Raw genomic sequence first — 15,835 nt, forward strand, 5'->3', positions numbered from 1 at the left:
CACCGCATGCCCTGCTTCCCAAGACGAGCCGGAGGCCCCTTCCCACCACATCTTGCACGTGGGCAGACTCTCAGCACAGACGCTGCTGATGGCCCCAATCCACACGCTGACCCCCTCCCCCCCGCCCACGCTGACCATCTCCTTTCTACCTACACTTTCCCCGCAGCCCTCTTTGGCGACTCAGCAGGGGCAGCGATCAAGACAGGCTGCCGACGTCGGGATCTTTCCTCTCTGAGTCCCGCCTATTTTGTTTCAACTTCCTGTTTCCGCATAGGCGAGACTCACAGAGGGAATGCCCGACATCGGCAGCCTGTCTTGATCGCCCGAGGCTGGGAGGAATAGAAGATTTCCGTGAACACCACCGGGGCAGGAAATTTAACGGCGTCGATCTCGCTGGCCCTGCGCGGACCGGCAGGAATTTTCTGCGGACCGACACCGGTCCGCGGACCGGCGGTTGAAGAACTGTGCTGTATAATTCTTTGTAATATACTTCATTCTGCACAAAATCTATGTAACAATATATGTTGCCTGTAACCTACTGTATGTTCTCTCTAAGCTGAACACTTGAGCAGTCGCTCATACATTCTAGGAATGTCGCTCACATATTTTACGTAGTTGCTTACAAAAATACTTGTAAATCTGGAAAATTGTTGGTTTTTAGAACTTGTCGCTCATATGAGAAAAAAATTGCATGCACCTAGCCAATCCTTAGAGGGAGCATTGCCTGTAACTCGCCTAGAACTCTAATTAATGAGGATTCGGTGGAATATAAGACTGCACATAACACATAACATAAACTGGTTGTTCATGCTGTATATCCTCAGCACAGATATCCATCTAAATATTTTGAGCAGAAAATCAGGACATATTACCAGTGGCGTACCTAGGGTATGTGGCACCCGGGGCCCATCATTTTTTGACACCCCCCCACCTATATGAAAAATATGACTTTTAGTAACAATCCACATATCGCACAACAAGAGTGTACCTAGGAAAAGGCAGCATCTTAAACACTGCAGTGAGCACTAGAACACCAACTCATACATTGTAAAACTAAACAAGCCAGATCCCGCACAGTCAATTAATCCTGTAGTCAATGCCAACTGAAAACTATGTTCTTTTCATACACACAGAACAGAGATACACCCTCGCCCAATATGGAATAATCACAAACTAAAAATAGAAATATGTAGACAAAAGTTAAACTGAACCGTCAAGAAACCAGACCCTGGATACAATGCAACACCACAAAAACAGTAACAAATGTCCTCTAATACAGTGCAAAATATAAAGACAGTAGATGTTAATTTGAAAAAACTGCTAAGCCGGCACACACACGTTAAAGCCCCGGAGCATAAGTTGTTTCGGGCTAAGGTGAAATCTTCAAGCTGGCTTTTTTTTTTTATGTTGAGCATCAGCGGAGGCAGCAGAATTTAGCTGGGCGGTTATCTAAATTACCCGGGCGGACCGCCCAGCTGAAAGGCCCTAGGGCAGGGGTGCCCACACTTTTATGACTCGCGAGCTACTTTTAAAATGACCAAGTCAAAATGATCTACCAACAATAAAATAAAAAAAAACACAACGCACACTGTACGCATAGAATTATTAATTATCATTTCTATTCTGGGGGTTTTTCAAAGAGGTCAAAGCAGATGATTCTATGCACTGTCACCTCAGTAACAACCATACAAAAATAGACAAATACCCACCCCCCTCCCTTTTTACTAAACCACAATAGCAGTTTTTAGCGCAGGGAGCTGCGCTGAATGCCCAGCGCTGCTCTCGACGCTCATAGGCTTCCTGCGATAAAAAACACAATTGCGGTTTAGTAAAAGGGGACCATATTGTAAAATATAGACAGCAGATATAAATTCAAACACATTTTGATCACTAAATTTAAAATAAAATCATTTTTACTACCTTGTCTGGTGATTTCATGAGTCTCTGGTTGCACTTTCTTCTTCTGACTGTGCATCCAATATTTCTTCACTTCTTTCAGCCTCCTGTATGCTTCCTCTCCTCCAGACCTCATTCCCTCCACCAACTTTTTCTTCCTCTCTCCCTGCCCCCTCCCCTTTCTTTCTCTCTGCCTGCCCCTTCTTTCTTTCTGTCTGTCTTTCTCTCTCCATGCCTCCTTTCTTTCTTTCTGCCTGCTCTCCCTGCTTCAGGCCAACCAGCATTCCTCTCCCTGACGTCAATTCTGCCATCGGAGAGGAAGTTCCGCCCAGCCAGGCAGCGATTGGCTGTCCCGAACTTCCTCTCCGACGGCAGAATTGACGTCGGGGAGAGGAAGACTGATCGGCCCGATAGATCGCCAAGGCAAAGTGAGTCCTGGGTAATCGACTCACTTTGCCTTGGCGAGCTACCCGTCAATCGCGATCGACCTATTGGGCACCCCTACCCCAGGGAGAACACCCAGCTCTCTCCTGTGCACCTCCTTGGGGCGTGCAACCGGGGCGGACCGCCCCCCTAGGTACGCTACTGCATATTACCTGTTGGAAAATTCATGCGAAATGGACATCCATTTTGGACATTATGAGCTGGAGGTCTCTATTCTAACTTGGCCGTCCTTTTGAAAAAGACCCTCCATGTGTCAAGCTATATAGTAGTAATTAAGAAAGAACATAAGAATAGCCTTACTGAGTCAGACCAATAGTCCGTCAAGCCCAGTAGCCTGTTCTCAAAGGTGGCCAAACCAGGTCACTAGTACCTGGCCAAAACCGAAGGTGTAGCAATATTCCATGTTACCAATTTCAAGGCAAGCAGTTGCTTCCCCCTTGTCTTTCTCAATAACAGACTATGGCCTTTAAGGGGAGAGTGTGGCGCAGTGGTTAAAGCTCCAACCTCAGCACCCTGTGGATGTGGGTTTAAACCCACGCTACTCCTTGTGACCCTGGGCAAGTCACTTAATCCCCCCATTGCCCCTTGTACTTTAGATAGATTGTAAGCCCGCCGGGACAGAGAGGGAAAACTGCTTGAGTACCTGAATAAATGCATGTAAACTGTTCTAAGCTCCCCTGGGAGAACGGTATAGAAAATTGAATAAATAAAATAAAAATAAAAAAAATTTTCCTCCAGGAACTTGTCCAAACCTTTCTTAAAACCAGCTACGCTATCTGCTCTTACCAGATCTTCTGGCAACGCGTTCCAGAACTTAACTATTCGCCAAGTGAAAACAAAAAATGTCCTCCTATTGGTTTTAAAAGTATTTCCATGTAACTTCATCGAGTGTCCCCTAGTCTTTGTCATTTTTGATGGAGTGAAAAATCGATCCACTTGTACCCGTTCTGCTCCACTCAGGATTTTGTAGACTTCAATCATATCTCCCCTCAGCTGTCTCTTTTCCAAGCTGAAGAGCCCTAACCGTTTTAGTCTTTCCTTATTCGAGAGGAGTTGCTTCCTCTTTACCATCTTGGTTGCTCTTCTTTGAACGATTTCTAGCGCCACTATATCTTTCTTGAGATAAGACCAAAATTGAATGCAATATTCCAGGTGAGGTTGCACCATGGAGCGATACAGGGGCATTATAACATTCTCAATCTTGTTAACCATCCCTTTTTTAATAATTCCCAGCATCCTGTTTGATTTTTTTGGCCACCGCTGCACATTGGGCGGAAGGTTTCATCGTATTGTCTACAATGATATAAGATTCAGTCAGGTGGGCCTGGGCTCACCCAATAGATTTTATAAGAAGAAATTAAACCCATAACTGAATCACTAACATCCAGCCCAGTAGGAATACGGATATGCAGCGAGTGAGGAAAGAATGCAAAGCATACCTCATGGATTTATATCCAAAACACTCTGCATATGTTTGTGTGTATATCCATCTGCAGGCAGTGGTATAGCGAGGGAGGGAGGCACCCAGCATTGCCACGCTGTGTGCCGCCCCCCCTACTTTTCCCCACTGATGGGGCACCCCCTCCCCCTTGTACCTCGTGAAATGTTCACCGGCACGAGCAGCATCTTCCACCGTGGGCTCAGCTCCCTTGTGATGTCACTTCCTGTTTTCAGGACCAAGACATGAAGTCAAAAGGGAGCTGAGATCAGGATAAGCAGGAGGAGGAAGATTCTGCTTGTGCCGGTGAACATTTCAAGAGGCACACATGGGGGTGGAGGGTGGAAAGGTGCAGGCACCCTGGATGGTCCACCCCCCCCCCCCCCCCCCGCCCTCCCTTACTACGCCACTGTCTTGCATGTGTTTCTATCTGTGTGAGCATGTATGCCTGTGTGCAACTGTTGATATGTGTATGTGCCTAAGTGTTTATGGTTGTGGGTGTGTCTGTATGAATGTGTGTATACCTTGTGTGTATGTGGGTACATTTGCATCAGTTTTGTCTGTGTGCTTACATGTGTGTGTGATAGGACTGAGAATGTTTCATCAGTCTGGAAGGCAAAGAAGAAAAACCTGAGGTGAAATAGTGATTCCTAACCACAGCCTCAGAACAAAGAGAGAAAAAAAGTCTAATTAGAGAATGACACGGGGTCAAATTTGTCCCCCGTCCCCGCAGGAACTCAATTTCCCCCGTCCCAACTCCATAAGTTTTGTCCCTGTCCCTGTCCCTGTCCCATTCCTGTAAGCTCTACCTTAACCGCACAAGCCTCGAACACATGATTTTAAAGTGTTTGAGGCTTGTGTAGATGAGGATAGAGTTTGCAGTGTAGAGTCATGAAATGGTTAACTGTTGTTTAAAATATTGCTCTGGCCTACATAGCTGAAAACATGACCTCATCTTCCTAAAATGTATGTCCCTAACTTACCACATTGTAAGCTAAATAGATAAGAGTTTGAGCCACGATGTACCCTGCCTTTCTGTACATGTAACATTTAGAACTGTAAGATCTAGATAAGCAGAGAAATGAGCTAGTTTCCTATAGGACTATAAGTTGTATCCCTGAACCTATCATAAGTGCTGGCTTAGGACCAATAATAATTGTAGAAAAGTTATAGAAATAACAAATGAAAATTGTAGTTTTTGCATGTATTAGTTTGCATATGCTTAGTGAAAAGGACATAAAAGTCCGTGCATTTCCTGATTCTAACACTCTAGTAAGCAGGCTGTTCACTGCACTAGAATCCAGCATGCTGTAATAAACCTCTTGTACTTTCTTCAGGCCTCTGACTTTGTGTGTCCAAGTGACCTTTCAGCAGGAATGGGGCAGGGACTGGAAAAGAACTCACGGGGATGGGAAAATGAGTTCCTGTGGGGATGGGGATAAATTAGAACCTGTGTCATTCTCTAGTCTAGATGACAACAGAAAGACATAACTAAGAACCAATGGAGCTGTGAGGGCAGGGCTATTTTATTATTTATATAGCTTAAGTGATTTACATTCAGATACTCAACTCTATCTTTCCTGGTGTCTGAGTCATAAGGAGCAGCATGGAGATTTGAACCCACAACCTCAGGGTGCTGAGGCTGTAGCGCTAACCACTGTGCCACTATGAGAATGGAGTCCTCCATGCACTATGTGCTTTAAAAGAATGGCCCTGACACAAAGAGGAGATGGGGAGCTATGAGAGAAGCAGTTGATGACAGAACTACTCTGAATGAGGAGGAAGGAAATAGAGAAAACCTGAAAACATCAAGTGAAGGTGAAGAGATGGAAATCATTCAGGGGTAAAAATGCTTTTTGTTTGAATTTTCTGTTTATCTCTTCCTAGCTACCTCTGTTCATCCCAGTGATCTTCACCATAATCTGTCTCAGCTCAGTGGCAATGTCTCTTTACTCTGCTCCCAGGAACTGCGCCATTGGTTTTCTCATCATTTTAACTGGCATGCCAGTCTATTACCTGCTGATCTACAGACCAATCCCAGCTAGTGTCACAACATTATATAGTAAGTACAGAAATATTTGTGAAAAATATGTGAACTGCATATGTCTTCAGAATTTAGGACTCCTTTTACAAAGGTGTGCTAGCGTTTATAGTGCACGCACAAGATTAGTGCACGCTATAGCTATAGCGCCCGCTAGCTGAAAAATTACAGTGGTGGTAGCGTGCAGTGCGTACCTAGCATATGTGATACCCGGGGCCCATCATTTTTTGACACCCCCCCCATCTATATCAAAAATATGATTTTTAGTAACAATCCACATATCGCACAACAAGAGTGTACCTAGGAAAATGCAGCATCTTAAACACTGCAGTGAGCACTAGAACACCAACACATACATTGTAAAACTAAACAAGCCAGATCCTGCACAGTCAATTGATCCTGTAGTCAATGCCAACTGAAAACTAAAAATAGAAATATGTAGGCAAAAGTTAAACTGAACCGCCAAGAAACCAGACTCTGCATACAATGCAACACCACAACACCACAAAAACAGTGACACATGTCCCCTAATACTGTGCAAAACATAAAGACAGTAGATGTAAATTTGAAAAAACAGATACATAACAATCACCACTTTACAAATTAACAAATAAAAATAAAACAAATAATGAGAAATAAGAAAATACCATTTTATTGGACTAATCCATTTTTCAATTAGCTTTCAGAGGCCAAATCTTTCTTCAGAACAGTACAGTATACTGTTGTTATGGTATCCTGGCCTAAGGAAAGGGGTTTAGTCCAAAAAATTGCCTTATTTCCATTTCCTGTTTATAAACTTTTATCAATACAGTTACAATACTACTTGATTCTAAATAAAGCAATAAAAAAATCTTTCTACCTTTTGTCGTTTCTGCTTTAATCATCTTCTTTGTTCTCTTCTTTCTATACAGCATTTGTCCTCTCTCTCTTCCATGCAACATCTGCCCTCTCTATGCCCCTTCCACCCAGCTTCTGCCCTTTCTCTCTACCACTTCCATCTACTGCCCACATTCTCTGCCCCTTCCATCTACTGTCCACCCTCTCTCTCTCTTCCATATGGCATCTTCCCTCTTTCTATGTCCCTTCTATAAACTGTATATCTGGGGTCCCTTCTCTCCTTTGCACATGATTCATTTCAGCTTCACCCCTCTCCATTTTTCTGTCTATACCCCCTCCCCTATGCTTTGGCATCTCTCTCTTTCTCTTCTCCTTTCCTTCCTTCCCACTCCACACCATGGTGTGGTATCTCTATCTCCTTCCCTTCCCTCATGCCATGGCATCTCTTCCTCCCCCTCCATGGTCTGGTATCTCCTTTCCTTTTTTTTCCTTTCCCTCCCTCCCATGGACTTGGAAACTCTGGTTCCTCTCCCTTCTCCCTCCTTCCCTCTCTCTCCCCAGTTGGGTGCTGCAGCAGCAGCATGTCTCTCCCCCTTGCCTTTGCAGCATTTCAACCCCCTTGCCTATGCAGTATTTCTACCCTCCCCCCTTCCCTGTGCAGCATTTCTACCCTTCCCCCTTCCCGGTGCAGCATTTCTACACTCCCTCCTTCCCTGCCCAGCATGTCTACCCTCCCCCCTTCCCTGCCCAGCATGTCTGGCCAGCTCTCCTGCTGAAAGCTGCGGGCGTCCGCTCCTCGCCCGATCTGCGGCTGTGTCGGAAGCCTTCTCTCTGACGTCATGACATCAGAGGGAACACTTCCGACGCAGCTGCAGATCGCGCGAGGAGCAGACACCCACGGCTTTCAGCAGGGGAGCCGGCCAGAAGATGAACAATGGCGGTGAGCACCCGCGGACACCCCTGTTTACTGCCGCTGCTGCTGGTTAAGGAAAGTAGCAGCAGCAGAATAGGGAGGGTGGCCGGCTGTGCACTAGAGAGTTGCGCAGGGACATAAGTCCCACCCGTCCCCATGAGGAATCCCTCAGTCCCCACCCGTCCCCACAAGGAATCCCTCCGTCCCCACCTGTCCCCGCGAGGAATCCCCTTCGTCCCCGCCCGTCCCTATAAACTTCAGAAATAGTTATTTCATTTAATTATGCTACTGAATTAAAGGCTCTGGTAGAGACCCATTTACAAATAAGCAAAGACACTTTATTAATTTAGAAATATTAATTGGGAAGAATACATACTTCTTGAACGGGTTTCTACCAGAGCCTCTAACGTAAATATAAAATATAAATACTCAGTTGATGAGACCCCCAAGCTGCCAGCGGCGCAATGTGCAGCGGCCTCAAAGAAAGCGAACAGAATGTTGGGCATAATCAAGAAAGGTATCACTACCAGAATGAAGGAAGTTATCCTGCCATTGTATTGAGCGATGGTGCGTCCACATCTGGAATACTGCATCCAACACTGGTCACCGTATTTTAAGAAAGACATGGCGATACTTGAGAGGGTCCAGAGGAGAGCTACTAGGATGATAAAAGGAATGGAGAACCTTTCATATGCCGAAAGGTTAGACAAACTGGGGCTCTTTACTCTGGAAAAGCGGAGACTGAGAGGAGACATGATACAGACTTATAAAATCATGAAAGGCATAGAGAAGGTGGAGAGGGGCAGATTCTTCAGACTAGCGGGGACAACAAAAACAAGAGGTCATTCAGAAAAACTGAGAGGGGACAGACTCAAAATGAATGCAAGGAAGTTCTTCTTCACTCAGAGGGTGGTGGACACCTGGAACGCGTTTCCAAATGAGGTAATAGGACAGAGTACAATACTGGGGTTCAAAAAGGGACTGGATGACTTCCTGGAAGCGAAGGGGATTGCAGGGTACAGATAGAGGGTTACTCTACAGGACATTAAGTGAAAAGCGTATGAGAGTTTTAGGGTATGAGCACTATCAGGTCATGGACCTGAGTGGCCGCCGCGTGAGCGGACTGCCGGGCACGATGGACCTCTGGTCTTATGTTCTTATGACTTCCTTTGCAGTTGGCCGGGAGTCCTTTTTGCCAAGCTTGGCAGGCAGCAGTAGCGTCCCTGAGTCACAGATGCTGGCACCTCAGTGGCTCATGGATGTTGCCAGCGCCTACTGTGTTTGGTGGAGGGGAGTTCTGGCCGTCTCTAGAGGAGGTCCTCTGCTGGCAGTGCTTGGGGATTCCCACCAGTCACAGCAAGGGTCAGCAAGCACTTCAACACTGTAGAAATAAAACCAGAAATGCATTTCCTTTTCTTTTGAACACAATACAAAGACATCTGCTATATACATTTCCCAAAGCTAACATATTTTAGTCAATAAATTCCATTTTTTACCTTTGTTGTCTAGAGACTTATTTTTCCATAAAGTTGGTCCCAGTTTCTTTTTTCCACTTTCCCATCTTCTGTAAATTCTTCTGTTGCTGTCCATTGGTTCCTCCTACCATGGTCCAGCATTTATCCCTTTCTCATCTTTTGCCCCTGCCCACCAGTCTAATGCCCAACATTTCTCCTTCTATCACCCCTCTCCAGCACCATGCCACATCTCTCCCTCCATTCCCTTCACCACTATGTCCAACATTCCTCCCTCTTGCATCCATTTCAATCTGTCCCACTGTTCCCTTTCCACCACAATATTTCTCCTTCTCATCTGTACCTCACTCCCTCCCTATAACCAAAAATTCTCCTTTCTTCCATTCCCTGTGTACACAACCATCTCTTTCCCTCCCTTCCTCTCTCCCAAGTCCATGCCTTCTGTGTCCAAAAACGCTCTCCCTCTCCCACCTCAGCATCTCTTTCCCTCCCTTCCTCTTTCCCAAGTTCATGCCTTCTGTGTCCAAAAACGCATTCCCTCCCCCACCTCAGCATCTCTTTTCCTCCCTTCTTCTCTCCCAAGTTCATGCCTTCTGTGTCCAAAAACATATTCCCTCCCCCACCTCAGCATCTCTTTCCCTCCCTTCCTCTCTCCCAAGTCCATGTCTTCTGTGTCAAAAAACGCATTCCCTCCCCCACCTCAGCATCTCCTTCCCTCCCTTCCTCCATCTTCTTTCCCAAGTTCATGCCTTGTGTCCAAAAATGCACTCCCTCCCCCTTCTGTGTTCCGCGTTTGCCTCCCAGCCCTCATCTTAGCAACTTTCTCAGCTAATGGAGCTCGAGCTGCGAGGCTCGTCTTCCATTTCCTGCCTGCCCTGCCGCGCACACATAGCTAACTGGAAGTCACCGATGTCAGCGCTGACGTTGGAGGGCAGGCTTTGCTTAAGCCCTCCCTCCAACGTCAGCGCTGACATCGGGGAAGACTTCCGGTCGGCTATGTGTGCACAGCAGGGCAGGTAGAAACAGAAGACGAGCCTCGCGGCTCGAGTTGTATTTAACCCTGCAGGATCCCCGCCGGTCCCCCGTTGTCCCCGTTCAGCTCTCTCCTGTGCACCCCCTTGGGGCGTTCACCCAGTGCGGACCGCCTCCCCCTCACTTAGGTACGCCACTGCTAGCATGTGCGGCATTTTTGTGCATGCTCAGCACACGCTAAAACCGCTAGCGCACCTTTGTCTCCATAATTATATCCTTAGATTTTATGAGAAAATGTATTGACTAAAGACAGTAAAGTGAGAGAAAGCATCAGCTCTAATAGTATAAATATTTGAGGATTTAGATGTGACTAAACTTTTGTGGATATTTACTTATTTAAAACTTCTTATATATCTTCAAATCTAGCAGCTTACAAGAAGAGCATTACAATTGCATTTACAATTAAATTGAAACCTTATAAACAAAACCAGCTCGGTGTGGATTGCAATATAAAATAACTAGCCATTTCTAAAGTACAAAAAATACAGGTAAACAATTAGAGGGCCATTTTTGAAAAGAACATCTACATCTGATGTGGACGTTTCCTGTTAAACATCCAAGTTGTTGGGGTTTTTTTTTAAATCACCTAGGGCCAGATTTTCAAAACTAAACTCTGCCTTTAACATGCTTGCTAAATTGGTTTCAGCCGGTTAGACTACATAATCATAGAAACAAACAAATACAGTAATACATTCTCAAATTAAGCAGTAATAAAAGAACAAAAAACATATCTGCTGAAATTATAGTTATGTAACTAGAGGGAGAGACAGATCATACTGAAATATGTCATAGAATGTCATGTATTATTAGGGACAAGGACCTGAAACAATACTATAAAGCAAGGGTTGACAATCTCGTTTCTCGAGGTCCTCAACCCAGTCAGGTTAACAGGATTCCCCCAATGAATATCCATGATATCTATTTGCATGCATTGCCTCCATTGTATGCAGATAGATCTCATGCATATTCATTGGGGAAATCCTGTTAACCTGACTAGGTTGCAGCAGGGCTGTAGCAAGATATGGGCGACTGGTGTGGCTGCAGAAGGTGCAAGGGAAGCTGTCCATTGGCTTCCCTTGCTCTGATGCCACCAAAGTGAGTGGAGCAGGAGTGTATTGTGGCGGTTGGGGGCGTGTCACACAGGGCACATTTGGAGCTCCTGAGTTATGGCCCTCAAGAATCAAGATTGCCCTCCCCTGCTATAAAGAACTGAGAGGTAGTTTTCAAATTACCCAACTCTTCTGTAGATAAAAATACCTTTGCTGAAGACAAGGAGTAGGGTGTAGCCAGCAGATAACACAAGAGGCATTTCAAAGAAAATCTCCACATATATTTAAAAATGGGGTTGTTTTTTTTTGCAGGTTATCTCACGATTAAACTGCAGACCCTGCTGGAGGTGGTACTCCAGGAAATCCATACCTACTGATTGCAAGCAGTTGGAATAACGTAGCTGAGCGACCACAGGAGGGAGATGTTTCATTATCACATTTTCAATTGTAAGGGACAGGCAATCTTAGGGAACCTGCCTGTTCCTAGTGATTGAAAGCACAATATTGAAGCACCACCCACCTACTGTAAGCAGTGGGGTTGGAGGACTCCTGCTGATATGCCAGTCCAGTCTGATAGCGCAGCTGTCAGCAGAAGTATTGTGCTATAATCAGCTATTAGTAAATTAGAATTGCTAGTAAACTTCCAGATCATATCAAAGAATCTCTTGATGCACCTATATCTCTATATGAACTTCAGGCAGCATTGAAGTCTCTTAGAGTTGGATCTGCTCCAGGTAGTGAAGGTTACACTGTGGAGTTTAAAAAAAACTTTTCAAGTAACGTTGCTACCTCATCTTTATCAGTTATTTCAAGAGTAACTGGCTAAGAGATAGGTCTCTGGTACCATGGCAGAAGCTTTCAGAATTGTGCTCCCAAAGCCAAATAAAGATCCTATGCTGGTAGCGAATTACAGGCTAATTTCTTTAAGTAATGTTGATGGTAAATTGTTAGCTAAGCTTTTAGCTTTTTAAGATTGGCAAAAGCTCTCCCTTACATTATTGGTATGGACCAAACAGGGTTTGTTGCTCAAACACATTCTAGTAATAACATTAGAATGGCATTTCATATGCTAAATTTGGCAAAGTCACTTGAGGTCCCAGCCTTCTCTGTGTCACTAGATGCAGAGAAAGCCTTTGATCGAGTGGAAAGGCCTTTCATGTATCAAGCAATGGATTGGTTTGGAATAAGGTCTGGATTTATTCAGATAATTTGAACTCTTTATCAGTGGCGTACCTAGCATATGTGACACCCGGGGCCCATCATTTTTTGACACCCCCCTCCATCTGTATGAAAAACATGATTTTTAGTAACAAGCCACACGTCAAACATGAGTACCTAGGAAAAGGCAGCATCTTACATACTGCAGTGAGAAGTACAACATCAATACACCCATTGTAAAACTAAACAAGCCAGACTAGTACAGATCAATCCTACACCGTCAATCCTAACAGAAAACCATGACTTTCGAACACACAGAACACAGAAAACACCTTCGCCTAGTATGGAATATGTCATCACAAACTAACCTCTCCTCCTTTTACAAAACTGTAGTGTGAATTTTAGCCACGGTGGTAACAGCTCTGACGCTCATAGAATTCTGAACATCAGAGCTGCTACCAACCCGACTGGCGCTAAAAAACGCTCCACAGTTTTGTAAAAGGGGGGATAAAATAGAAATACATAGGCAAAGGTTAAATTGAACCAGTAAGAAGCTGGACTCTGCATACAGTGCACCACAGAAACAGTGACACATGTCTCCTAAAGCAATAAATAAATAGAAAATTTTTTTCTAACTTTGTCTTCTGTGGTTTCTGCTTTCCTCATCTTCTTGTAACTCTCTTCCTTCCATCCACTGTCTGCCGTCTCTCTTCCCCTATATGGCATCTTCTCTCCTTCTATGCCCCTTCCAGAAACTGTATGCCTCCCCCTTCCATCTCTCCTTTCACCCCCATTGGTCTGGTATCTGTCTCCTCTCCTTTCCCCCTGCTCTGGCTTCTCTCTCTCCACTCCCTTCCTCCTGTTCTTCCCTGGTCTTCCTTCTCAATTTATTTTCTGCCTCTGTCTAAATTCTTTTTTACTATTCAGTCCTCAATTTCCCTCTTTCACTGTGTCTACCTATAGCTTGCCACCTCTTTCCATCACCCCTTCACACCGATCTTCAAAAAAGGATCGAGAGGCGACCCGGGGAATTATAGATCGGTGAGCTTGACCTCAGTTCTGGGGAAGATGGCCGAATCACTAATCAGGGAAGGTATCAATGAGCATATAGAAAAAAATAAACTGATGAGAAAAAGCCAGCACGGTTTCTGTAAAGGACGATCATGCCAAACGAATCTACTGCATTTCTTTGAGGGGATAGGCAAACATTTGAAACAAGGTAACCCCATTGACATAGTATATCTGGATTTCCAAAAAGCCTTTGACAAGGTACCTCATGAGCGCCTGCTGAAGAAACTGTGGAGCCACGGGGTGGAAGGGGACGTCCACAGATGGATCCAAAATTGGCTGGCGGATAGGAAGCAGAGGGTAGGAGTAAAAGAACACTACTCTGAATGGAAAGGGGTCACGAGTGGTGTCCCGCAGGGGTCAGTGCTGGGACCGCTGCTGTTCAATATATTCATTAACGATCTGGAAATGGGGATGAAGTGCGAAGTTATCAAGTTCGCGGACGATACAAAACTCTCCAGCAGGGTCAGAACTGTTGAGGAATGCAAAGAACTGCAGAGCAACCTGAACAAACTATGTGAGTGGGCAAAAAGATGGCAGATGAGCTTCAGTGTGGAGAAATGTAAGGTCTTGCACATAGGGAAAGGGAACCCCATGCACAGCTATACGATGGGAGGGAGGGTGCTGGGGAAAGGCAACCTAGAAAAAGACCTGGGGGTATTGGTGGACACAACAATGAAGCCAGCGGCGCAATGTGCAGTGGCCTCAAAGAAAGCGAACAGAATGTTGGGCATTATCAAAAAAGGTATCATTACTAGAACGAAGGAAGTTATCCTGCCATTGTATCGAGCAATGGTGCGCCCACATCTGGAATACTGCGTCCAATACTGGTCACCGTACCTTAAGAAAGGCATGGCAATACTTGAGAGGGTCCAGAGGAGAGCAACTAGGATGATAAAAGGAATGGAGAACCTTTCATATGCCGAAAGGTTAGACAAACTGGGGCTCTTTACCCTGGAAAAGCGGAGACTGAGAGGAGACATGATACAGACTTATAAAATCATGAAAGGCATAGAGAGGGTGGAGAGGGGCAGATTCTTCAGACTAGCGGGGACAACAAAAACAAGAGATCATTCAGAAAAACTGAGAGGGGACAGATTCAAAACGAATGCAAGGAAGTTCTTCTTCACTCAGAGAGTGGTGGACACCTGGAACGCGCTTCCAAATGAGGAAATAGAACAGAGTACAATACTGGGGTTCAAAAAGGGACTGGATGACTTCCTAGAAGCGAAGGGGATTGCTGGGTACAGATAGAGGGTTACTCTACAGGACATTAAGCGAAAAGCGTATGAGAGTTTTAGGGTATGAGCACTATCAGGTCATGGACCTAAGGGGCTGCCGCATGAGCGGACTGCGGGGCACGATGGACCTCTGGTCTGACCCGACAGGGGCAATACTTATGTTCTTATGTTCTGTGCTCACTAACGCGGGTGCTGGCCCTCTTGTGCCTGTGTTTGGTTTTGAGCATTGACCCCAGTATTATTAGATCGTTTTGTATCATAAAAGCCTGCAGTCTATATTTGAAGTTCCATCATAAAGGTGGTTTTAACACCTACAGTGGTATAGTGGAGGGGGGGGGGTGCAGCACCCAGGGCAGTGGCGTCCCTCTCCCACCCCCCTGCTGCATGCACACCTCTTCCCCATACCTTTTTATCTTGGGTGTGAGCAGCCATGAACTTACTGCTTGCGTCGGCTTTGGCACTCTGATGCCACTTCCTAGGTGCGGGTCCTGGAAGTGATGTCAGAGAGAATGCCAACGCGAGCAGCAAGTTTGTGGCTGCTCATGTCGAAGTTAAAAAGATACGGGGTGCGGGGGTGGGGAAGGGAAGGAGCGGAGAGCAGGAGGGGTGCCAGCACTCCACAGAATACCGTGCCCTGGGCGGACCGCCCCCTCCTTACTACACCACTGAACACCTACAAAGCGAAAGATTAAAGCAGCAGAGCGCTTCTACATCATAGCAAAAAAGAGTTTTAGATGTTACGGCATCCACTTCATAAAAACAGAACAAGAATTTTGCTGTGCTAATCTGAAAGCAAAATATAACCTGCTTCTTTCTGTTCAGATTTGCTGCTGCAGCCACAACTATACTATAGAAAACAGGCTTTTCAGGCTCTCTCATAATGTCTGGAGAACATTGTGTTTTAAGCATCTTGTTCACGACAGAAGGTGAAACCCATTTGTAATTTGTATGAATCCATCATATCCTCTGCTGGAAAACATCATCAGCATGAAACAGCCAGAGCTAAGGTACGACCCTTTCTCAACATGATCGTGGATGACGAAACCCCAATAGAGGGTAAGATTGTCTTTCCATTTCGAGCAAATGAGCGGCACAATTAGCCAGCCTTTAACAGCCACATTATCCTGAATAGCTTGCACAGTGAAGGTTTGAATTTTGATAGCTCTGAAATCTTTCTCCTGCTTTCTTCCAGTTCAAGAGTCTTAAAAGCTTCATCTGCATTCCTGTCTCCTGAGCATTATGAAAG

At 45.3% G+C, this 15,835-nt stretch overlaps 1 protein-coding gene across 2 annotated transcripts in view; it reads left to right on the top strand.

Annotated features, from left to right (window-relative positions):
- Positions 1-12,130, top strand: part of LOC117363697 (cystine/glutamate transporter-like) — a 162,986-nt gene extending 150,856 nt beyond the window's left edge. For both annotated transcript variants that reach the window (XM_033951830.1, XM_033951829.1), the window contains exons 12-13: positions 5,666-5,840; positions 11,435-12,130. In XM_033951830.1, coding sequence (XP_033807721.1) covers positions 5,666-5,840; positions 11,435-11,499 — 240 coding nt within the window. In that variant the 3' untranslated portion in view covers positions 11,500-12,130. The remainder of the gene's footprint in view (positions 1-5,665; positions 5,841-11,434) is intronic.
- Positions 12,131-15,835: the final 3,705 nt, after the last annotated feature.

Source organism: Geotrypetes seraphini, chromosome 7, assembly GCF_902459505.1.
Source record: "Geotrypetes seraphini chromosome 7, aGeoSer1.1, whole genome shotgun sequence".
NCBI classification, from domain to species: Eukaryota; Metazoa; Chordata; class Amphibia; order Gymnophiona; family Dermophiidae; genus Geotrypetes; species Geotrypetes seraphini.